This window comes from Jaculus jaculus, chromosome 4 (genome assembly GCF_020740685.1).
Source record: "Jaculus jaculus isolate mJacJac1 chromosome 4, mJacJac1.mat.Y.cur, whole genome shotgun sequence".
NCBI lineage: Eukaryota > Metazoa > Chordata > Mammalia > Rodentia > Dipodidae > Jaculus > Jaculus jaculus.
Window position 1 is genome coordinate 24,367,486 of NC_059105.1, and position 25,643 is coordinate 24,393,128.

Below are 25,643 nucleotides of genomic sequence, written 5' to 3' on the forward strand. Positions count from 1 at the left end.
TACCTCAAAAAACCAAAACATAAAATAAAATAAAATTGATTTTATTTATTTATCTGTTGGTATTGTTTTTAGAAGTATTTTCCTGTACATTTGTCTCCCCCCTCCCCCATTGTTCTTGGTGGCTCTTTGGACTCTCTGCTATTTATAATGCTGTGAAAAAGCTGGATGTGATGGAGCAAATCTTTAGTCCCAACACTTGGGAGGCAGAGGTAGGAAGATTGCCATGAGTTCAAGGCCACCTTGAGACTACATAGAGAATTCCAGGTCAGCCTGGGCTACCGTGAGACCCCACCTTGAAAAATCAAAAATAAAATTTTTCTGATAGGTTTTTGTTTTTGTTTTTTTCAAGGTAGGGTCTTGCTGTAGCCTAGGCTAGCCTGCAATTTACTTGGTAGTTCAGGGTGGCCTTGACTTATGACTTATCACCACATTCCACTTAATGAATTATTGTTTTTTTTAATCTTTTGGGAAAGGTTTGTGTTTTTTTGTCATACACATTTCACATAGAGCCAGATTTGCCTGTGAAGCCTAAGGACCCAAGTTCAATTCCCCAGTACTCACATAAGCCAGATGCCAAATACCCTTCACCTGATGAATGGATAATAAAGAGGTATATTTACGCAATGGAGTTTTATTCAGCTAAAAATAATAAAAATATGAAATTTGAAGGGAAAGGATGAATTTGGAAAAAGATCATGCAAAGTGAGGTAACCCAGGCCCAGAAAGTCAAATGCAGAATGCCTTTTCTGTTATGAGTGTCCTAGCTTCAAATTGTTTTTTGATTTACATGTGAGTTGGAATAAGAGTCAGTAGTAGGGACCAGGAAGTGAGCAAGGGGCCATGAGAGAGGAGAAGGGAGCGCTCAAGACAAAGTGATAGTAGTTACCTAAGTAAAAAGGAGGAATGCTAGGGTAGAATGGTTTAAGGGGGGTCAGGAGAGATAGATGGAGGAGAGGAAAGGGTAAGAAGAGGGTTAATCAAAAGTAAAGATGTTATAAATAAGCCACATGGAAACCTACTTCTTTGTTAGCTAATTTTAAAAAGTAAGTAAAAAATTGGGGGGCTGAAGTGATGACTTAGTTGTTAAGGTGCTTACCTACATAACTTAAGGACCCAGGTTCAATTCCTCAGTACCTACGTAAAGCCAGATGCACAAAGTGGTGCATGTGTCTGGAGTTCATTTGCAGAAGCTGGAGACCCTGATGCACCCATTCTCTATCTGCCTCTCCCTCTGTGTCTGTCTCTCTCTCTCTCTCAAATAAGTAAATAAAATAAAAATATTTTTAAAAAGAAAGAAAAGAAACCATGGGGCTAGAGAGATGGCTTAGCAGTTAAAAGTGCTTATTTGCCAAGTCTGGTGGCCTGGTGGCCTGGGTTCAATTCCCCAGCACCCACATAAAGCACAGTGTGGTACAAGCATCTGGAGTTCTTTTGCAGTAGCAAGAGGTCCTGGTATGCCCATCTCCCCTCTCTCTTTTTCCCTATCTCTGTCTCCCTCCTATTCATTTTCTCTCCCTTCCCTTTCTTTCTCTCTGTCTTTCTGCTTATATATAAATAAAAGTATATTTTAGCCAGGCATGGTGGTGCATGCCTTTAACTCCAGCACTCGAGAGGCCAAGTGTCATAGTCAGCTCCAGGTTGCTGGGATGAACCTTCAAACTGGGCACAGCTTATGGGAGGGAGGAACATAGTTCAGGCTTACAGATCCTGGGGAAGTTCATGGTGGAGGAAGCTGGCCCCCTTTCACAGATCCACGCAGACAGAAAAACCAGCACCATAAGCAAGCACACTCTGGGAACCCCAGGCGGAGCTAAAGCTCTCTGCATACCTTAGGCTGGAATTCAGATCTGCCCCCACTAACACCTTAGGGTGGGACTCCAGGATCCACCCACAGTCATGCCTCGTCCAGCCAGACAGCTAGAAATCCAAGGTTCCAGCTTTAATAAACTCCTGAGCCTATTAGCAGACATAAATTCAAACTGCCACATTCTACCCCTGATATCTAAGAGACTCATAACAATCTCATATTGTAAATTGTTTTTAGTTCCACTTTTAAGGTCCCTATAGCCTTTACCAACTTAAGATTGTTCCAAAGCTCCAAGTCTCTTAACTATAAGTCCTATAAAATCAAACAAACTCTCAACATAGAATGGCACAGAGAAATCACTCCTGTTGCTATAAGGCACAGCAATGAGAGACTACACTATACCAATGCAAACTCAGCAACCACTAGGCAAACGTCTGCAGGTCAAGTCTGATATCCATAACCAGTGATAACTGGGCTACAGTGAGACCCTGCCTCAAAAAAAAAAAAAAAAAAAAAAAACAACAGTGGGGTATGGTGGCACACACCTTTTTTTTTTTTAACTTAATTTTTATTAACATTTTCCATGATTATAAAAAAAATCCCATGGTAATACCCTCCCTCCCCCCACCACTTTCCCCTTTGACATTCCATTCTCCATCATATTACCTCCCCATCTCAATCATTGTACTTACACACCTTTAATCCCAGCACTGGGGAGGCAGAGGTAGGAGGATACTGTAAGTTTGAGGCCAGTCTGAGACTATAAGTGAATTCCAAGTCAGTGTGGGCTAGAGGGAGACCCTACCTCAAAAAACCAAATAATAAAAATTAAATAAATAAAACAAAGAAAATAGACCATATATTGTGTTGTGAGATTCAGATTGGTACAAAGGAACCTTTGTGAGTGGTTACAATGTTCTAAATCAAAAGTGTTATGGTTCCACAATTCTGCATATTATAAATTATTAAATTGAGGCCGGGAATGTAGCTCAATTGATAGAATACTTGCTTAGCGTACATGTGGCCCTGAGTTTAGTCTGCAGCACTGGATAAAGCAGGAATTGTGATGCACGCCTGCAAATCCAGCATTTGAGAGGGAGGTAGAGTCAGGAAGATTTGAAGTTCAAGATTATCCTTGGCTAAAAGTAAATTCTAAACCAGCCTGGGCTATATGAGACCACCTTATCTCAAGAACAACAACAAAAAATAATAAAGTAAAATAAAATGAATAGCTAAAGGAAATTTTGTTTGCTTGTATTTTTTTCTGAGGCGGGGTCTCACTGTAGCCCAGTCTGGCCTGGAACTTATTCTGTATTTATAGGCTGGTCTCCATCACTGCCTCCAAGTATACTGAGGTTAAAGGCATGTGCTTCTATACCCGGCTAAGGATGGATTTTATAATGTCTGAATTGTACCACAATCAGGTTTCCTGTAAAAAAGAATTGCAAACTAAAATGTGAAACCTCGAAATAGGCAGTGTGCTAACAGGAAATAACGGAAAGGACACCGTTTAATGATTGGCGTCTGGGTTCTGCAGTGTACAATTCCTGGATGAAAACACACGGAGGATCTATCGTCAATATCATTGTCCTTCTTCAGAGTGGGTTTCCTGGAGCTTCGTAAGCAGTTATTTTGTTTTCTTCTTATGTCTTTAGATTTTCACCTCTGGATGGGGGTTAGTGGGTAGGAAATACCTGAAATCAGTGATCCATCCCTTCAGCAGTTGTAACCTCAACACTTAGTATCTCTTTTGATTTAAACTTTTAAAAATGTTTATTTTACTTATTTCCTTGTGAGACAGAGAACAAGTTTGGTTGTACCAAGTCCTCTTGCCATTGCAAATGAACTCCAGTCGTATGCCATGTTGTGCCCCTGGCTTTATGTGGGTACTGGAGAACCAAGCATGGGCCAGCGGGCCTTGCAAGCAAGCACTTTTTTTTTTAAATATTTTTTTGTTCATTTTTTTATTTATTTATCTGAGAGTGACAGACATAGAGAGAAAGACAGGTAGAGGGAGAGAGAGAGAATGGGCGCGCCAGGGCTTCCAGCCTCTGCAAACGAACTCCAGACGCATGCGCCCCCTTGTGCATCTGGCTAACGTGGGACCTGGGGAACCGAGCCTCGAACTGGGGTCCTTAGGCTTCACAGGCAAGCGCTTAACCGCTAAGCCATCTCTCCAGCCCAACAAGCAAGCACTTTTAAACATTGCGTCATCTCCCCAACCCCTGTTTAACCTTTTAAAATGTGCTTTCAGGGCTGCAGAGGTAGGGTCTCATTCTAGCCCAGGCAGACTTAGAACTCACTATGTAGTCCCAGGGTGATCTTGGACTCGTGGTGATCCTCCTACCTCTGCCTCCCAAGTGCTAGGTTTGAAAGTGTGAGCCACCACCACGCTTGGCTAAAAGTGCCTTTTTTTTTTTTTTCGAGGTAGGGTCTCACTCTAGCCCAGGCTGACCTGGAATTCACTATGGAGTCTCAGGGTGGCCTCGAACTCACGGTGATCCTCCTACCTCTGCCTCCTGAGGGCTGGGATTAAAGGTGTGCACCACCATGCCCAGCTTAAAATGTGCTTTTTAAAACATTCCTGTTCAGATTGAGGGCTGGAAAGATGGCTCAGTGGTTAAAGGTACTTGCAAACTCTGATGGTCCAGATTCTATTCCTCAGTACCCACATAAAAGGAGATGCACAGAGTGTACCCATTCTGTTTCTCTCCTTTAACAAATGTTAAGGATCAAAGTTAACAGTTCCTTGCCTGGGCTGGAGAGATGTCTTACTGGTAAAGCACTTACCCGCAAGGCCAAAGGACCCGAGTTCAGTTCCCCAAGACCCATATAAGCCAGATACACAAGGTGGCGCATGCATCTGGAGTTGGTGTGAAGTGACTGGAAGCCCTGACATGTTCATTCTCTCTGTATTTGATTCTTTCTCTCTCTCTCAAATAAATAAGCAAATAAATGTTTGTTTGTTTTTTAAAGTTCCTTGGGCTGGAGAGATAGCTTAGTGGTTAAGGCACTTGCCTGCAAAGTCAAAGGACCCAAGTTTGATTCCCCAGGATCCACGTAAGCCAGATGCACAAGGTGGCACGTGTATCTGGAGTTCATTTGCAGCAGTTGTAGGCCCTTGCACGCCCATTCTCTCCTCTCTCTCTCTTTCTATCAAATAAATAATAAATAAAGTTAGGCATGGTGGTGCATACCTTCATCCCCAGCACGTAGGAGGTTTGCTGTGAGTTCAAGGCCACCCTGGGACTATATAGTGAATTCCAGGTCAGCCTGGGCTAGAGTGAGACCCTACCTTGGAAAAAAAAACAAACCATCAATAAGTGTCAACAGAAGTTACATCCACAAAAACATTGGAGGGCTGGAGAGATGGCTTACTGATTAAGCCACTTGCCTGTGAAGCCTAAGGACCCAGGTTTGATTCTCCAGGATCCACCTCTCTTTCTCTCTCTCCTTACAATAAATAAATATTTTTAAAAATTAAGAAATTAAAAAATAATATCCACATATTTGTACCATTTAAAATTACCAATTTGGTTTTATTTCTCTGTAATAAAAAGTTATTTAATATATTCTTGCTGGGCGTGGTGGCACATACCTTTAATTCTAGCACTTGTGAGACAGAGTTAAGAGAATCGCTGTGAGTTCTAGGCTCACCCTGAGACTACATAGTGAATTCCAGGTCAGCCTGGGATAGAATGAGACTCTACCTCTTAAAAACCAAAACAAATAAATAAATAAAAATAAAAGAAATAAAATTTAAATTAAATTAAAAAAAAAAGAATGTTGTGGAGTTCTGTCAGGTTATTGGTACATTTGTCAAGTTAGTGAGAAAAATACCACCTGAAGCTAATTGTCTTTATATTTTGTCTTTAAAGGCACAGCGGAGCTGCGAGAGCAGGCGTTTACAACCTGACCAAGTCCTTGGCTGTGTCCTGGGCCAGCAGTGGAGTGAGGATCAACTGCGTTGCTCCTGTAGGTGACTGTGAGGATGGATTCTGTTGCCAGCCGGTGCCCTTCTGATTCCATGGGTCCTGTTGATAGCTGTCATTGATGACCAGATAGCGTAGAGCCACAACTAGGAAAGTATACTGTCAAAGACTGACTTTAGAAACAGGTTAAGTCAGAAAGTCAGTCATGCATTAGTGAAGTATTATTTGGAGGATAATAGAATTGTCAAAGTCACATTAAGCTTTGTAAGTGATTCTTTTTATTTTAAGCCAGTGATTCTTTTCTTTTAATTTAATGTATTAAATCCAGTAGCAGTAGCCTTCCAAATTAAAAAATATATATTGTAGGCATCAAAGACAAAAATGTGACATGTTAATATTCAAGAGAAGCCAGTGATTCTTACTCTTAGCTGTGTATTACAGTTTTGTGTGAAACATTTAAACATTGGTGCTATATGAACTTAACTCCAAATCATGGAGTATAGGTTTAAAAAGCAGCCTAGAAAATTCTATTGCATAGAAAAGGTTGAGAAACTGCTTTAGGGGAAATGGCTGAGTTATTAAAAGGCACTTGCATGTAAGGCCTGCCTGCCTGGGTTCAACTCCCCAGTACCCCCACTTAAAGCCAGATACACAAAGTAGCACATTCATCTGGAGTTCCTTTGTAGGGCTGGGAGGGGCTGGGAGGGGAGGGGAGTGGAGGGGAGGGGTACGGAGGCTGGTATACCCAGTCACACACACAGTCTCTCAAATAAAGAAAGAAAACATTGCTTTAAAGAGTAATTTTTTTCCACAAGATTTTATCTTCATGGTATGTTGTTAGTCCTTTATTAGGAGAGAAGTTGAATGATACGGTGTGGGAAGGAACTCTCAATTAAAGATCAAGCACTGGCCAGGTGTGGTGGCGTACGCCTATAATCCCAGCACTCGGGAGGCAAAGGTAGGAAGATCGCTAGGAGTTCAAGGCCAGCCTGAGACTACAGAGTAAATTCCAGGTCAGCCTGGGCTACAGTAAGACCCTACCACAAAAAAAAAAAAAAATCATGTTTGGCCTGGAGAGATAGCTCAGCAGTTAAAGGCACTCGCTTACAAAGCCTAAAGGCCTTTTAACTTTTTTTATTATTGGTCAATGGGATGCCTTAATGTCTTTCTGTCATTGCTGTGTTTTGAAGTGCTGAGGATGGAACCTCTGAGGGAGACTAGACAAGTGCTTCACCACCAAACTACCTCCCTGCAAGTCCCTTATGCCTTTACAGGTAAATTTTAATGGCACCCATTCCTGTCTCCTTGTTTCATTTTCAAACATAGGGAGTAATTTATTCCAAGACTGCTGTGGACAACTATGGTGATTTGGGACAAACCATATTTGCAAGTTCCTATGCTAACATCCCAGCTAAACGACTTGGAGTTCCTGAAGAGGTAACGTCTGTTTCTAACTTTGTTGAGCACAACTTTGGGAATGTGTATTATCTGGTGCCCTTGCTGTGTGGCCTGGCTTTCTGACAGAGGTGATTTCCTCTCGGTCACCAAAGTGTCTCTCCTGTGTGTACAGATCTGGGGCACGTCCTAGTTGCCTTGAGTCCTCACTGTAGACTTCACTCAAGGATGAAGGCAGTGGGAACTAAAAACAAAATTTTGTTCTTTTCAGCTTCATTATTTTATCACATGGAATTGTTGACACAGCCCTAAGCAAGTCAGATAACTGTGGCTTTATGAAGGTCCATAATAGAGTTCTGTAAGGTGGCCCCTGATTGAAATATATAAAAACCACTAGCTTTCTCAAATGACAGCAAAATCAGTTTTTTCCCTTTTTATTTTCTTATTTTAGTGAGGGAGAGATAATTGTCATGCTAGGGCCATAGTCACTGTAATCAGCCTCCAGACACTTGTGACGCCTAGTGGGGCATGTGTGACCAGGCACTGGCCTCACCTTTGTGTGTCTGGCTTATGTGGGATCTTGGAGAGTTGAACATGAGTCCTTAGGCTTCTCAGGCAAGCACCTTAACTACTAAGCCATCTCTCCAGCCCAATCTTTTTTATTTTATTTATTTATTTGAGAGCTACAGACAGAGAGAGAAAGAGGGAGAGGGAGAGGGAGAGGGAGAGAGAGAGAGAGAGAGGGAGGGAGGGAGAGAGGGAGAGAATGGGTGCGCCAGGGCTTCCAGCCACTGCAAACGAACTCCAGACATGTGTGCCCCCTTGCGCATCTGGCTAACTTGGGTCCTGGGGAATCGAGCCTCGAACCGGGGTCCTTAGGCTTCACAGGCAAGTGCTTAACTGGTAAGCCATCTCTCCAGCCCAGCCTGATCTTTTTGTATGTGTTTGTGTTAGTATGTGGGTAGATGGGAACTTCTGGATATATAGGTTCATGTGTACACACATATGTATGGAAGTCAGAGGACCCATTCACTTATCCTCAGGAAGGCCATTCATCTTTGTCAAGACAAGGATGCTGATTGGCTTGGAGCTCACCAATTAGACCCAGGAGCGCCCAGGGACCCATCTATCTCTGTCTGCCAAGCACTGGGGTTGCCGGGGCACGCCACCACACCCAGCATTTATATGTCATATCAAACTATGGTCCTTACCAGGTGTGGTGGCGCACGCCTTTAATCCCAGCACTCAGGAGGCAGAGGCAGGAGGATCACTGTCAGTTCAAGAGCAGCCTGGGACTACAGAGTGAGTTCCAGGTCAGCCTGGGCTACAGTGAGATTCTGTCTTGAAAAACCAAAAAAAATTAAAAAAATAAACAAACAGTAAAAATGTGGTCCTTGTGCTTACAAGGCAAGTGTTTCTGTTTTTTGAAGTAGAGTCTCACTGTAGCCCAGGCTAATCTGGAATTCACTATATAGTCTCAGGGTGGCCTTGAACTCACGGTGATCCTCCTACTTCTGCCTCCCGAGTGCTGGGATTAAAGGTGTGCACCACCACACCAGGCATGGTGTTTTTAAGTTTCTTTTTTCATAATTAAAACTAAAAATCCAGAAACAAAACAGCTCAAATTGAAAAAAATATTTTGGATAAAAATATTTTTTCAAATATTTTTATTTATTTGCAAGGAGAGAAAGAGAGAATGAATTTGTACACTAGGGCCTCCAGCTGCTGCAAATAAACTCCAGATACATGTGCCACTTTGTGCATCTGCCTTTATGTGGGTACTGGGGTATTGAAGCCCAGTCATTAGGCTTTGTATGCAAGTGCCTTAACCACAGAGCCATCTCTCCAGTCCTAAAAATATTTTTTTCTTTTTCTTTTTATTTGTTTGAGAGAGAGAGAGAAAGAGGCAGAAAGAAGAAGAGAGAATGGGTGTGCCAGGGCATCCAGCCACTGCAAATGAACTCCAGATGGATGCACCACCTTATGCATCTGGCTTATGTGGGTCCTAGAGAATCAAACCTAGGACCTTTGGCTTTGTAGGAAAGCGCCTTAACTACTAAGCCATCTCTCCAGCCCTAAAAATATCTTTTATTGAACACGATAAAGACAAAAACAGATATTTCATATTCCTCAATGGGGAAAATCAATTTTATTAAAAAGATTTAGCTGGGTGTAGAGGCACATGCCTTTAATCCCAGCACTTGGGAGACAGAGGTAGGAGGGTCACCATGAGTTCAAGTCCACCTGAGACTAGAGTGAATTCTAGGTCAGCGTGAAACCCTACCTCGAAAAAGTAAAAAAAAAAAAAAAAAGTTAAGATTTAGCCAGGCGTGGTGGTGTACACATTTAATCCCAGAACTTGGGACCTTACCTGGGAAAAAAAACAAGAAAAAGAGAGAGAGAGAGACAGAGTTCTCTGGCTACCAGAGAGTAGCACTCATTCTTGCTCTGACTAACCTTTGCAATGAAGAAAACATTTATTTATTTATCTATTTATTTATTTTGGGGCTGGAGAGATGGCTTAGCGGTTTGTTTGCAGTGGCTGGAAGCCCTGGCGCGCCCATTCTCTCTCTCTCCCTCTATCTGTCTTTCTCCCTGTGTCTGTCACTCTCAAATAAATAAATAAAAAATGAACAAAAAAAAGAAAGTTATTTATTTTGGTTTTCCAAGATAGGAGATTGCTCTAGCTCAAGCTGACGTGGAGTTCACTATGTAGTCTGAGACTGGTTTCAAACTCATGGTGATACTCTTATCTCGGCCTCCTGAATGCAGGGATTAAAAACATGTGCCATCAGGCTTGGTAAGAAACAGCTTTTTTTTTGGCTTTTCGAGGTAGGTTCTCACTCTGGCCCAGGCTCTCCTGGAACTCACTACATAGTCTAAGGGTGGCCTTAACTCACGGCGATCCTCCTACCTCTGCCTCCTGAGTGCTGGGATTAAAGACGTGTGCCACCATGCCCAGCTAAGAAACAGCTTTTAATTAATTAATTTTATTTATTTATTATTTATTCAGTTGAGAGAGAGAGAGAGCATGGGCAGGCCAGGCCCTTCTGCTCCTGCAAGAGAACTACAGACTCATGTACCACTTTGTCTGTCTGGCTTTATATAAGTACAGGGGACTTGAACTTAGGCTGTTAGATTTTATAAGCAAGAGCCTTTCACTGCCGAGCCATCTTCCCAGCCCCAAGAAACAGATTTTAAACTATTTTTTAAATATTTTATTTATTGGGCTGAAGAGATGGCTTAGCGGTTAAGCGCTTGCCTGTGAAGCCTAAGGACCCCGGTTCGAGGCTCGGTTCCCCAGGTCCCACGTTAGCCAGATGCACAAGGGGGCGCACGCGTCTGGAGTTTGTTGGCAGAGGCTGGAAGCCCTGGCGCGCCCATTCTCTCTCTCTCCATCTGTCTTTCTCTCTGTGTCTGTCACTCTCAAATAAATAAATAAATTATAAAAAATTATTTTATTTATTGATTGATTGGAGAGGGGGAAGAGGCAGATGGAGAGAATGAGTGTGCCAGAGCCTCCAGCCATTGTAAACGAACCCCAGGTGCATGTGCCATCATGTACATGTGGCTGACATGGGTACTAGGAATCGAACCTGGGCCTTTAGGCCTCTCAGGCAAGTGCCTTAACATCTAAGTCATCTCTCTAGCCCGATTTTAAACTATTTGAATCAAGGGAATAACATGATTAATTGTTTTTGGTAAAACAATGGGGTCTGGAGAGATGGCTTAGCAGTTAAGGCGTTTGCCTGCAAAACCAAAGGACCTCATTACGATTCCTCAGGACCCACGTAAGCCAGATGCACAAGGTGGCATATGTGTCTGGAGTTCATTAACAGTGGCTGGAGGCCCTGGCATGCCCATTGTCTCGCTCTCTCCCTCTCTCTCTGTCTGCCTCTTTCCCTCTCTCGCTCTCTCAAATAAATAAATAAAATTTGTAAAAAAAAAAAAAATGGGTTTATTGGGGTCACTTACAAGAGCATGATGTCTCAAGGCCATCGCATCACCAGAAAGCCCACCCGAGTGTATGTGACAACTCATGGAAGCTGCGTCTCCGCAGCTCACTGCTTAGCCTGCAAGAGTCTTGTGCACACTGCAGCACTTGCAGACAGCTCAATGAGAATCTCCAGTTAATCTTGTATTTTAAAAAAAGCCTCTGTTTATAGCCAGGCATGGCCCACACCTTTACGCCTTTAATCCCAGCACTCAGGAGGAGGATCTTGAGCTGGAGGCCAGTGTGAGACTACATAGTGCATTCCAGATCAGGTAGAGCAAGACTTTACCTGGGGGAAGGTGGGGGGACGGAATGGGACAAACAACAAAAAAAAGTTTTTAATAAAGTGTCTACCAGGCATGTCCAACCTTTTGACATTTTAACACAACGTTGTCATCTACAATATTTACACTCAAGGGCTAGAGTGATGGCTCAGCGGTCAAAGTGCTTGCCTGCAAAGCCTAACCACCCAGTTCGATCTCCCAGTACCCACATAAATCCAGATGCCGTGTGGCACACGCATCTGTAGTTTGTTTGCAGTGGTGAAAAGCCCTAGTACATCTATCTATCTATCTTTCTTTCTTTCTTTCTTTCTTTCTTTCTTTCTTTCTTTCTTCTCTCTCTCTGCTTGAACATAAATAAAAACATTCTTTTAATTTATTTAAATTTATTTATTTGAGAGCAACAGACAGAGAGAGAAACAGGCTGGTAGAGAGAGAATGGTTGCACCAGGGCCTCCAGCCACTGCAAACAAACTCCAGTTGCACATGCCACTTTGTGCATCTGGCTTATGTGGGTCTTGGGGAATCGAGCCTCTAACCGGGGTACTTAGGCTTCACAGGCAAGCACTTAACTGCTAAGCCATCTCTCTAGCGGCCCCCACCCACATTTTTTTAATTCACACTCAAGAACTAAGTAAGTGAGCTATAAAACAAAATTGCAGGGGTTTGAGGAGATGGCTCAGTGGATCAAGCACTTTCCACACAAGCTGAGAAGGTGAGGTCAGCACGCCAGACCTCACACAAAGCCACACACAGTGATGTGACCGTCGTAATCCAGAACTCCTTTGACAAGATGGGAGGCAGAAATAGGAGAGTCATGGCCAGTCAGATGGCCATCTGCGATGGTGGGCAACAAGGTGACTGTACCTCAAACGAGGTAGAAGGTGAGGACAGGCACCTGAGATTGTTGTGCCTGACCTCCATGTCTGTACCATGATATGTGGGTGCCCACACTAACATGCACATGGGAACTCATGCGTGCATGCACACACACACACATTCATAGCTATCTATCCCGGGCAACATGCAGCTGCATGTAGGCCACAGGTTGTATACCTTTATACTGTATTAGAAATTTAAACCAGGGCTGAAGACATGGCTTAGTAGTTAAAGCACTTGCTGGCAACGCCAAAGAACCCAGGTTTGATTCTCCAGCTCCTGCGTTAGCCAGAGGCACAATGTGGCACATACATCTGGAGTTCGTTTTAAGTGGCTACAGACATCTTCCCTCTCTCTCCCCTCCTCCCTTTCTTTCTGTCTCTCAAACAAATAATCTTTTTTTAAAAGAACAAAATTTAAACCAGCTGTATGGTGATGGTGCATGCCTTTAATCCCAGCACTTGAGGTAGGAGGATTGCTGTGAGTTCAAGGCCACCCTGAAAGTACATAATGAATTTTAGGTCAGCCTGGGCTAGAGAGAGACCCTACCTCAAACCCCTCCCCACCAAAAAAGTCATACTATTCATTTAAAACTGACTGGCAGCCGTACATGGTGCCACACACACTCAGGAGGAAGAGGTAGGAGGATCATCATGAGTTCAAGACCACCCTGAGACTACTGAGTGAAATCCAGGTCAGCCTGGGCTACAGTGAGACTCTACCTCAAAAACTAAAAACAACTAATGACTGGCATGTGTGAATCTAAGTAACATTTTAAATATATATACATATATTTTGGGGGGCAGTGGGGTTCGAGGTAGGGTCTCACTCTAGCCCAGGCTAACCTGGAATTCACTCAGTAGTCTCTCAGGGTGGCCTTGAATTCATGGCAATCGTCCTATCTCTACCTCCCAAGTACTATGATTAAAGGCGTATGTCACCACGCCCAGTATTTTAAATATTTTTTATGAGAGAGAGGAGAGGGAGAGAGAATGGGCATGCTACGGCCTTTAACCACTGAAAACAAACTCCAGACACATGTGCCACTTTGTGTGGACCCAGGTCTTTGGAAGCCCTGAACTGCTGAGTCATCTCTCCAGCACATAAGTCATACATATGTGTTTTTTTTTTTTTTGAGGTAGGGTCTGTTGTTCCTAGTTGTGGGGCCACTGCATGTTGGACTCCCAGGGGTGTCCACTGCAGAGCAGGGTCTTGAGCAGCTGTGAGTGCAACAGGAAGAAACACCCGGGAGACAGCTTCAGCGAGCAGCTCGTTTATTTGTCAGGGGACTGGGTTTATAAGCACTTGTTAAAGAGCTGGAAGAGGTACGGGTCATAAGGACATTGGTTAGTACAAAGGTCAATACCTGATACCTAATTAGCATATAGGGACGTGCCAGGCAAGTGCCAAGGCTTAACCGGATGGCCATTTTGTCTCTGGAGAGGGTCTGGGGGACACATGACTTAAACTTGCATGGAGTCTGAGATAAATGGTGCACCATCCCTTTCTCCAGAGTCCAGCTTGCTATGACTTTAAACAGCAAGTGAGCAAGAACAAAAGGAAATAACAGATAAGAGAGCTAAGCATCCTGACATTCCTTGTCTTACTCTGGAGTTGTTTTTACCTAGGAAATTTATTTTACTCACTTGTAATACACAAGGTGATAGGGTCTTGTCTATGTCTAATCTGGTTAAACCTCCAAAGAATGTGAATTACACCTGTGCTTATGATTTTGTGACCCACCTAGCATAGGACATCACCTGTGTCTAACGTAAGCTGAATTTACATTAAGTCTACGTCCCTCTAAAAAACTTTTAGAACATCCTTAAGAGTCTATAAACAGTTGAAAAATCTTTAACTTTAGGCATGATGTTTAGGTTTAGCCTGGATGGGGAGGTGGGCAGTAAGGGTGGGTAGAGGTGGGCGAGGGAGAACTCACTACTTTCGAATCATCCCCGCCTGGCTCCTGGGCTCTCACCTGGGGTCGGGTCTGGTAGTCATGGAGGCAGCAGCTGAGATGCTGGGCTGCCCGCCGGCCCGGGTGCCACCTCCTGAGACGGGCCATACGCCCGGGAACCAGCTTGGTGAAGGGGAAAGGAGGGAGGTGGCCCGGGCTAGGGGGAGGGAAGCACAGACACCGCGCCTGCATGGTCTGAGGCGCTGTGGGCTCGGCCTGCGAGAGCCCCCCCGACCCCCCCCCCCCAGACCGAGCCACCTTACAGCACTTGCCTGGCTGGCTTGCCGGGGCACCCTTGCCCTAGTGGAGATGAAAAGGGATTGGGGTGTGGGGAGGATTTCCTTCCTGAACTTCTCATCTCCTAGCCAGATAAGCTATGCCGGTCCATATGTCTGACTCATATGGGTCCCCAGAAATCATCCAGGGGGTGACCTGGAGGACTTCCTTCCAAAAGGAAATGGCTGCTTCTGGGCAAGTTTAATGCCTCTAGCCTTGAGAAGTGCTAGTAATCCCTGAGTTTGTGACTCCTTCTGACGGAAGGTGACATTACCCACCATGGAAAGGGTGGAGATGCCAAGACCAGAGGGCACTGTATTCGGGTCCCTCGCGATGGTGTGAACCAAAAGTAAAGGAGGAAAGGGAGAAATCTGGCAGCCTCGGTCGCAGAGGCAAGGCCACAGGGGGCCGATATCCCTCAGAAGGATGATGTCCCTCCAGGGGAGCACCCACCTACCCTGGCGCATCTCAGAGGGTCCTTGTTCGGGTGCCAGCTGTGGTTCCTGGCGCGCCCTGGGGCCGCTGCGCATTGGTCTCCCAGGGGCGTCCAGACAACTGTGGAGCAGGGTCTTGAGCAGCTGTGAGTGCGATAAGAAACACCCGGGAGACAGCTTCAGAGAGCAGCTGGCTTATTTGTTAGGGGGATGGGTTTATAAGCACTTTTGAGAGCAGGAAGATACGGGTCATAAGGCCATTGGTCAGTGCAAAGGCGAGATTATAGGGGTCTAGGCCGACTGCAACCTCCAGAGTCCGGGGCCCCCAGTCACGCCTGACAGCTCAGGCCTGCTTAAACCTCCAGTTACCCCTGGGCCCTCAACCATGCCCCTAATATATTAAATTTTTTTTAAAAGCTGCATTTTGCCTATGTTTGATAGACTTTTTTTATGTGAGAGAAAGAATGAGCATGCCATGGCCTGCAGCCATTGCAAACGAACTCCAGGTGCATATATCTGTGCCACCTAGTGCATCTGGCTTATGCGGGTCCTGGGGAATTAAACCTGGGACCTTTGGCTTTGCAGGCAAGCACCTTAACTGCTAAGCCATCTCTCTAGACCTGATGGACTCTTTAGTATCTGGCTTATTAGCACCCAGCTGGACTCTCACTTTTGCATTCATCTGCTGCAATCTAGGGAGATCTGGCCTCCTACAGATGTCCAGATGGAAAAGGAAAGAACATTTTAGTACCTTTTCTAGATCACTGTGGAAAACCTTTGTTTATATTCAACAAGTAATGGTTTCTTAAAAATTATTATAAATCAGGCCTTCATGCCTTTAATCCCAGTTCTCAGAAGGCAAAGGTTGGAGGATCAATATGAGTTCAAGGGCAGCCTGGAACTATAGAGTGAGTTCCAGGTCAGCCTGGGCTAGAATAAGAGCCTACCTTGGAAGAAAAAAAAAAACAAAACAAAACTTACTAATGATATGTACTGTGTTGGTGAACTTGTACCCAGTTACATTGGGCTCTTTTTCACCCTTTGATCTTTCACCCAAATGTGAATTTTGTAATGTCAGGCATTATTAGTCTTTTGGAAAATATTGGTTCACTGAGTCATGCAGATCCTGGAAATGTCAACACACAATTCATTATCAAAAGATCATATTTGAGCCAGGCATGGTGGTTCACGCCTTTAATCAGTACTTGGGAGGCAGAGGTAGGAGGATCGCCATGAGTTCAAAGGCACCCTGAGACTAGAGTGAATTCCAGGTCAGCATGAGCTAGAGTGAGACCCTACCTCTAAAAAGCCAAAATACAAAACAAAACAAACAACAACAAAAAGACCATATTTGAGGGGCTGAAGAGATGGCTTAGTGGTTAAGGCGTTTGTCTGCAAAGCCAAAGGACCCCAGTTTGATTCCCCAGGGTCCATGTAAGCCAGATGCGCAAGGGGGCGCATGCGTCTGGAGTTCATTTGCAGAGGCTGGAGGCCCTGGTATGCCCACTCTCTCTTTCCCTCTTTGCCTCTTTTTCTTTCTCATAAATAAATAAGTTTAGAACTGGGTACGGTGGTGCACGCCTTTAATCCCAGCACTCAGGAGGCAGAAGCAGGAAGATTGCTGTGAATTTAAGGCCACCCTGAGACTACATGGTGAATTCCAGGTTGCCTGGACTAGAGCATTACCCTACCTCGAAAATCCAAATAAATAAATAAATAAAGTTTTTTTTAAAAAAAAGATCACATTCGGGGCTAGGAAAATGGCTCAGCCATTAAAGGTGCTTCCTTGCAAAGCCTGCTGGCATGGATTTCAACTCCCCAGCACCCACAAAGTCAGGTGCAACGTAGTACATGCATCTGTGACTCCAACACCCTATGAAAAGGGGACAAATTTTACAAAATTCAAATCGTAGCCAGGTGTGATGGTGCACGCCTGTAATCCAAGCACTCTGGAAGCAGCAGTAGGAGGATTGCCATGAGTCTAAGGCCACCCTGAGCTACAGTGAGACCTTACTCAAAAAAAAAAAAAAAAAAAAGAAATCAAAATTCTAATTGTGCTTGAAACCTTAAGTTTTATCATTAACACAAATACTATTATTTCATTAGTCTCACTTTGTAGTTTGTTAAAAATTTTTTAATTTTTTTGTTTTTATTTTTCAAGGTAGAATCTCACTCTAGCCCAGGCTGACCTGGAATTCAATATGTCATCTCAGGGTGATCCTCCTATCTCTGCCTCCCAAGTGCTGGGATTAAAGATGTGCACCAACTTGCCCAGCTTAAGGCATTTCATTTTTAAAAAATGGTTTGGTTAGTTCATGAGAGGGCTTATGTATGTGTGCACTTCCCATTTTGTCTCCCAGAACACTGAAAAGATGTGCACCCAGTAGCTGAGACACAGCACAGTTCCTTTACTGTTCATCAAGGACATGCCAAATGAAATGGCCCAGCCCCACTCCAGTGGCTCCTTATAGATGAAGATCGCCACTTTTAGCGCAGTTCCGAGTACAGCTTTATATTCCGGCCATGACCCATGCTAAGGCTCCAGCAGCTTTGCCCATTATTGATTTGGCACCTTGAGCACAAATTTCAACACTGTGAACAAGACAAACATTACTATAAAAATAGTTTCGAATTTAAAAATCCTTTGAGAGCTAGACAGATGGCTTAGTGGTTAAGGAGCGTGCCTGCAAAGCCTAAGGATCCATGTTCAACTCTCCAGATCCCACGTAAGCCAGGCACACAAAGGTGAGGCAAATGCCAGGTCATGTGTGACCACTAGGTGATGCAGGTGACTGGAGTTCGATCTCAGTGGCTGAGGCCCTGGCCCGCCAATTCTCTCTCAAAAAATAAATTAATTTAAATAAATAAATAATAAATCAATAAATGAAAATCCAGGCATGTTGGTTCATGCCTTTAATCCCAGCACTCAGGATGGCTATGAGTTCAAGACCAGCCTGAGTTTCAGGGTGAGTTCCAGATTACTCTGGGCTACAGTAAGACACTGCCTCAAAAAAAAAAAAAATCCCTTGAAAGGGTATTCAGATTGCTTAGGGTTTGGCTGCTCACACTTTGCCAACTGCTGATGTGGGCTGTTCCTTCCACCTTCCAGGAGTTTGGGAGGGAAGAAGAGAGAATGGTAACTGCACTACTGGTAGGAAGCAGAGTAAGGAGGAAGTTCTGGCCCTGGCCTGATGGTGTCTGGGTGTGTCATCACCAGAACTTTCACACCAGGTGAAGTGAGCCGGCCTGTTTACCAGTGGGGAATTCACTATGGAGTCTCAATGTAGCCTTGGGCTCCGGCGATCCTCCTAGCTCTGCCTCCCAAGTGCCGGAGTTAAAGGCATGTGCCACCACACTCAGCCTTGCGGGGCAGGAAGGTGTTTTTTTTTTTTTTTTTTTTTTAATTTATTTTTATTTGAGAGTGATAGAGAGAAAGACAGATAGAGGGAGAGAGAGAATGGGCGAGCCAGGGCTTCCAGCCACTGCAAACGAACTCCAGACGCGTGCGCCCCCTCGTGCATCTGGCTAACGTGGGACCTGGGTAACCGAGCCTCGAACCGGGGTCCTTAGGCTTCACAGGCAAGCGCTTCACCGCTAAGCCATCTCTCCAGCCCAGAAGGTGTTTTTATTTATTTATTTTTACTTTGGGAGGGTCATTACCCTTTGAGGAACTCTGGGTTTTTGTTAGTTTTTGTTTTTGAAGTAGCATCTCACTCTAGCCCAGGCTGAACTCATTCTGTAGTCACAGGCTGGCCTCAAACTCACAGCCATTCTCCGACCTTTGCCTCCCAAGTGCTGGAATTAAAGGTGTGTGCTCCCACACCTGATTCTGCTTGTTTCTCTCTTAAAACAACAAAAAAAAATTAAGCTAGAGAGAATGGGCACACCAGGGCCTCTAACCAGTGCAAACAAATTCCAGACACATGCACAACCTTATGCATCTGGTTTACGTGGATACTGGGGGGTTAAACCTGGGCCAACAGGCTTCCCAGACATGTGCCTTAATTGCTAAGCCATTTCTCTGCTTGTTTCTTTATAACCGGTGAAATAAATTCTCTGGTTTGGGGAAATGCTGCTGACCTCATGAAGTGACTGTTCTTTGGGACATGGTGAGAATCCAAAGTCCCTATGGTGACAAGCTCATGGATTGAACAAACGAGGATGCCAGGGCATTGCTACACAGACACAATTATTATTTTTTGAGATAGGGTCTTGCTCTAGCCCAGGCTGACCTGGAAGTCACCATGTAGTCTCAGGCTGGCCTTGAATCCACAGTGATCCTCCTACCTGCCTCCTGAGTGCTGGGATTAAAAAGCGTGTGCCATTGGGCTGGAGAGATGGCTTAGCGGTTAAGTGCTTGCCTGTGAAGCCTAAGGACCCCGGTTCGAGGCTCGGTTCCCCAGGTCCCACGTTAGCCAGATGCACAAGGGGGCGCACGCGTCTGGAGTTCGTTTGCAGAGGCTGGAAGCCCTGGCGTGCCCATTCTCTCTCTCTCCCTTTATCTGTCTTTCTCTGTCTGTTGCTCTCAAATAAATAAATAAATAAATAAAAACTTAAAAAAAAAAAAAAAGCGTGTGCCAGGGCTGGAGAGATGGCTTAGCAGTTAAGCGCTTGCCTGTGAAGCCTAAGGACCCCGGTTCGAGGCTCGGTTCCCCAGGTCCCACGTTAGCCAGATGCACAAGGGGGCATACCGCGTCTGGAGTTTGTTTGCAGTGGCTGGAAGCCCTGGCGCGCCCATTCTCTCTCTCTCCGTCTGTCTTTCTCTCTGTGTCTGACGCTCTCAAATAAATAAATAAATAAATTTATTTAAAAAAAAAAAAAGCGTGTGCCACCATGCCCAGCTTCCACAGACGCTTTGACTGTATCTGGGACCAAGACAGAAGCAGCACATGGTGGTGATAAGGAAGGGCCGGGGTGGACCGTGGGTGCTGCGGAAGGGGTGGCGCTGAGAAAGCCAAGCGTCCATGCTGGGCTCACTTTTGGCTTTTACATCGTGTTGCTTGCCTGAGTCTGCAACCTTCAACCAGACCAGATGTCAGGGATGCCAAGCCATCAGATGACGGTGCATGTAGACAGGGGCCTGGGGTGGGGGTGGGGGGGGCGGGCAGCAGGCCTGTGGGTCAAGATGTTCCAGGGGAACGTGGCTTCCAACGGTGGAGATGAGCCTTTTTCCGAGGGTGCATGTGTGCTCTTCTGTCCCCAGGTCTCCTCCGTGGTGTGCTTCCTGCTGTCCTCTGCGGCCTCTTTTGTCACCGGGCAGCTGGTGGCCGTGGATGGGGGCCAGTCTCTGTATTCTCGCTTAAGTGACATACCAGGTGAGCAGCCAGCAAATCAAGTCAGCGGCTCATGTTCAGGAGGCCATTTTCCCTTCTGTCTCTTTCAGCTCTCTCCTGGCGTCTCTTCTTTTCTCCTTTCAGTAAGCGGCTTGCATACCTAAATGAAAAAAAAAAAAAGAAAAGAAAATCAGACTTGCTAGATGAGAGTAGAATAATCCTACTTCTTAATTTATTTTATGGAGACAAGAGCTCACTGTGTAGCCCAGGCTGGCCTCAGACTTGAGATCCCCCTGCCTTAGCCTCCTGAGTATTGGGGTTACAGGTGTGTGTGTCACAATATTTACCTCCAAAATAGCTTTATTTTTTGGTTTTCCAAGGTAGGGTTTCACTCTACCTCAGGCTGACTTGGAATTCACTATGTAGTCTCAGGGTGGCCTTGAACTCACGGCGATCCTCCTACCTCTGCCTCCCTAGTGCTGGGATTAAAGACGTGCGCCACCACGCCTGGCCTGAAACAGTACCTTTATCACTTCAACTCAGTAACCATATTGTACACAAATGGGTGTGTTTGTATCTTGTGGCAAGACCAGAGACCTTTGAGGTTGGAAGGGTCTGTAAAAATCAGGTAGTTGGGGGGCAAGAGGGATCAGAGTGACTTGCAAAGTCTACTGGCTTGGGTTTCAGTCCCCAGTACTCAGGTAAAGCTAGATGCACAAAGTGGTGTATCATCTTGAGGTTCAGGAAGCGGCTCTGGCACACCCATTCATTCTGTCTGTCTCTCTCTCTTTCTCTCCTTGCAAATAAACAAAATGAAAATCAGAGCCAGGCATAGTGGCACATGCCTTTAATCCCAGCATTCAGGAGGCTGAGGTAGGAGGATGGCTGTGAGTTCAAGGCCAGCCTGTGACTACATAATGAATTCCAGGTCACCCTGGGCTAGAACAAGACCCTACCTCCCTTGGGAAAAAAAAGAAAAAAAAAAAAAAAACATAGAGAATTCATTTCATGAGGTTCTGGGAGGATGAAGTCAGATCCGCTTGGTGCCTAGCCCCGTGTGGCATAGAATGCTTGTAACCAGTCACTGCGGGCGGCATGCACACACCTGGCACAGGTGAGTCTCCCCTGTTAAGAGGCAGCTGTGATCCCTCTGGTCAGAAAAGCTACAGAGTAGCACACCTGGGACTCAAATGCAGGGCTTTTTACAAAACCATTCTGTCCTAAGGATGTCTTTTTATCTTGCATGGATGAGCTAGGGAGAAAACAGGATTTGGTGGGAACTTCAGAGAGGAAAAGGTAGAAGAATTGACGGTGACATGAGGTTTTCTCCTAACAGACCATGACAACTGGCCCGCGGGAGTCGGGGACCTCTCTGCCGTCAGGAAGATGAAGGAATCTTTAAAGCAGAGAGCCAAGCTCTAAGCCAAGGAAACAACCAGCTCCCTTTTGTTCTCTAGTGCCTTGACCCCTTGAGCATGTGCTTCCAGACTTCACAAGGCCTTATAATTTCTGTGGAAATTGTTTTAATGTTATGAGTTCTCAAGAGCTTATAATTTTTATGGAAAATCATTTTTTAATGTTACAAATAAAATCTATGTTAAAAACTATGCCTGAAATAAATGCATTCATATTCCAACCAAGATCTTTTAAAAATATTTCATTTTTATTTATTTGAGACAGAGAACAAGGCAGAGGAAGAGAGAGCAATACAGAGAAAGAATGGGCGCACCAGGCCCTCCAGCCACTGCAAATGAACTTTAGATGCATGTGCCACCTTGTGCATCTAGCTTACGTGGGTCCTGGGGAACTGAACCTGGGTCCGTTAGCTTTGCAGGCTAGGGCCTTAACCACTAAGCCAGCTCTCCAGCCCCCAATCAGTATCTTAATCTGTAATTTTTTTAAGGAACAGCGATTAACATACTTAAATGATTATACTTATTATTTCTTTTTGTTGTTGTTGTTGTTGGTTTTCTGAGGTAGGGTTTCATGCTAGCTTAGGCTAACCTGAAATTCACTATGTGGTTTCAGGTTGGCCTCGAACTCATGGCAATCCTCCTACCTCTGCCTCCTGAGTGCTGGGATTAAAGGCGAGACATGGACTACCATGCCCAGCTTATGCTTATTATTTGTAAGAGAAGTGTTAAAATAAGTTTAAACTGCCATGAGTTCAAGACAAAGGGATTGGCTAGAAGGAAGTAAAGACAGCTTTTTTCTTTTCCTTTTTTTTGCCTGTATATGCAGGTGTATTTTGAGGCAACACCTAATTTCTTAAGACAGAGTCTTGCACTGAATTTAAAGCTCACCTATTCAGCTACGCTGGGGATCCGCCTGTCTCTGCCTCCCCAATAACTAGGTGTACAGCTGTCATGCCCATGCCCAGCCTTTCCGCAGTCACTGGGGATCTGAACTCGGGTCCCTGTGCTTTCACAGTAAGCACTTTACCCACTGTGCTAGTTCCACAGCCCTGAGAACTTGAAAGAATGCATAGCCGAGTTGGTAGACTTTGCCTTCGTACATGCATGAGGCGCTGCACTCATGTAGATAAATAAACTATGAGAAACGGAGACTAGACATGCCAGGGGCTCTTGCCAGTACGAACAAACTCCAGATGCATGCACCACTTTGTGCATCTGACTTATGTGGGTACTGGGAAATCGAACCCAGGTTGTCAAGCTTTACAAAAAAGCATGTTAAACCTTCCAACCATCTTGCCAGCCCAAATAAAAAGAAATGTTTGTCTTTTCTTTCAAATTAGGATCATTCTCTCTAGCCCAGACTGATGACCTGGAACTCACTCTGTAGTCCTCGGCTGGCCTCAAACTCACAACCTCCTACCTCCCCTCCCGCTCCCCATGCTGATATTATAGCTGTGCACCATCATGCCTGACTCCATATAGATATATAAAATTATTTTCGACATTTTATTTCTTAATATTTTGAGAGAGAGAAAATGAGTACCTCAGAGACACCAGCCACAGCAAACTCGAAACCATGCGACACCATGCGCATCTGGTTTACCTGGGTTCCAAGGGAACCCAATAAGCCATTGGTCCAGCCCAGAAAGGTGCACGCCTTTAATTCCAGTTTGGGGGAGCCAGAAGTAGAAAGATCTCTGACTTGAGAGCACCAGAAACTACGTAGCGAAAAGATCTGCAAAGAAAACAATAAGTCAAACTTCTGTCCTACAGATATGCTAAGGAAAGGTTTAGCAAAATTGTACACCTCTCTTCAATGGTACGAGCAAGAATATATACACCTAGCCCGGAGTGGTTGCGCAGCTTTTTGATCCCAGAACTTGGGAGGCAGAGGTAGGAGGATGATCATGAGTTTGAAGCCCCCCTGAGACTACATAGTGAATTCCAGGTCAGCCTGGGCTACCGTGAGACCCTACCTCGAAAACTAAAAGCCAAAAAACAAAAAAGGGAAAGGAAAGGAAAAGAAAAAGAAGAAATACACCTGAAGAGTGAAGGTGACCTTAAAAAGCAGGAAACAGGGCTGGAGAGATGGCTTAGTAGTTAAGCACTTGCCTGTGAAGCCTAAGGACCCCGGTTTGAGGATCAATTCCCCAGGACCCATGTTAGCCAGATGAACAAAGGGGAGCCGCGTCTGGAGTTCATTTGCAGTGGATAAAGGCCCTGGCGTGCCAATTCTCTTTCTCTATCGCTCTCGAATAAATAAATTAAAATGAACCCCCCAAAAATAATTTTTTTTTGTTTTGTTTTTCGAGGTAGGGTCTCACTCTAGCCCAGGCTGACCTGGAATTCACTATGGAGTCTCAGGGTGGCCTCGAACTCACGGCGATCCTCCTACCTCAGCCTCCCGAATGCTGGGATTAAAGGTGTGCGCCACCACGCCCGGCTTCAAAACAGAAACTTTTTTTAAAGCAAGAAACAGGCCTTGCACGCAAAATCATGGCCCAGGTTTGATTGCCCAGGACTCAGATACACAGGAGGGACTTTGGGACTTTTTTCCACGCACTAGAGGTTCAGGTACACTCATTCTAGCTACTTACCAATACAAAGAAAAAAACAAAAACAGTAGCAACAACTACACTTAAGAGAAGGATGTAAACGTCAAGCTTGCATTATATGGGGGTCCAATGTTCAAACCACTGTTATTCTCCAGAAGGGGAGATACAGTACAGGGATGGAGGAATGACTTAGTGATTAAGGCATTTGCTGCAAAGCCAAAAGACCCAGATTGGACTCCACAGAACCCACATTAAACAGATGCATAAGGCGAGTTCACTGTGGCAGAAAGCCCTTAAGTACCCACCTCAACTTATAAAATAAAATAAGTGAGAGAGAAACGGCAAGCCTAACATTAAACCATAAACGTTCCCCGGAGGGGTGCACCGTTCCTGGAAGTACTGCAATACCAGGTCGATGCGTGGAGTGGACGGAGCAAGCTCCTATTCCAACTCCGAGCTCCAAAAATCCATTTAATATATTGTCCTCGGATAGAGGACGTATCAGATATTAAACTGATAAGAACAGATACTACACTTGATCTTAGCCAAAAGGCCGAGAAGCGATGCCCCGCAGCCCGTGCTCAGCCCGCGCGTCCTCGCCGCACCCACCTTCACGTCGTGGTCACCACCTCACCGCACCCCGCGCCCCCTCCCTCGCCCCGCTGCCCCCGCTCACTCACCCCATTCTCTCCGCGCGCTCCCCCTCCGCACTTGGGGGACACCGGGACCCACGTCCGCAGCTGTCCCGGCGTTCCCGGGCAGGCGCTCATTTGCATGCCCCGCCCCGGGGGCGTGGTCACCGAGTGCCTCCGCCATCTGCTTCCGGCTGGCGGCCGCTTCCCGCCTGTCCCGGTGGGCCGAGCTGCGACACGACCGCGAGCCCTGGCGTTGGGCGGCCCACGTTTCCCCCGCGCAGACAGAGGGCGGTGCGGGACGCAGCCGTCACCCACGAGGACGCGTCGTCCTTACACCGCGGCAGCCCGAGGGCGGCGGGACGAGGAGCCGCGGCCGGCGGGGTCGGGGACGCGGGGTTCTCGCCACGCGCCGCCTCCTCCCGCGGGCGCCTCCCGGGGACACCGCGTCCCTTCTCCCACGGTCCTGCCGGTCACTCACCCGGCCTGACCCGCCCCCGCCTCTGTGTAGCCGCCTTCGGCCACGCTGCGCCCTCCGGAGCTGCAGCCCTTGGCATGTATTGTGGCGCCCCAAAATTATACCATTCACCTCCCTCGAGGACAGTCCTCCCCCACCCCAACTGGAGGCGATAAGGACAGGAAAGAAGATGGGTTGGAATGAAGTCCCCGCCTTAAACAGTAACGTGGGGGGGGGGCACCCAAAACCATAGTGAAGACACAGCTTCGTTAATGTGCATTGCATTTGTATTTCCATGTGGTACAGTTGCTACCCAGGAAACTCCACGTACTCAATGTAGAACCCTGGTGACTGAA

At 45.7% G+C, this 25,643-nt stretch overlaps 1 protein-coding gene, 1 long non-coding RNA gene and 1 other non-coding gene across 3 annotated transcripts in view; 1 reads left to right on the top strand and 2 right to left on the bottom strand.

Annotated features, from left to right (window-relative positions):
• Pecr (peroxisomal trans-2-enoyl-CoA reductase) overlaps window positions 1-21,835 on the top strand; it is a 30,747-nt gene extending 8,912 nt beyond the window's left edge. Inside the window, exons 4-8 of the mRNA XM_045147555.1 lie at window positions 3,345-3,426; window positions 5,686-5,782; window positions 7,066-7,176; window positions 20,159-20,270; window positions 21,565-21,835. Of these exons, the coding sequence (XP_045003490.1) occupies window positions 3,345-3,426; window positions 5,686-5,782; window positions 7,066-7,176; window positions 20,159-20,270; window positions 21,565-21,650 (488 nt within the window). The 3' untranslated portion in view covers window positions 21,651-21,835. The remainder of the gene's footprint in view (window positions 1-3,344; window positions 3,427-5,685; window positions 5,783-7,065; window positions 7,177-20,158; window positions 20,271-21,564) is intronic.
• LOC123460119 lies at window positions 20,036-24,960 on the bottom strand. The gene is made up of 3 exons (XR_006636797.1): window positions 24,879-24,960; window positions 23,187-23,378; window positions 20,036-20,388 (listed from the first exon to the last, which is right to left on the bottom strand). It is a non-coding gene; the product is annotated as an uncharacterized LOC123460119 (long non-coding RNA).
• LOC123460566 lies at window positions 24,573-24,763 on the bottom strand. The gene has a single exon (XR_006637100.1). It is a non-coding gene; the product is annotated as a U2 spliceosomal RNA (small nuclear RNA).
• Window positions 24,961-25,643: the final 683 nt, after the last annotated feature.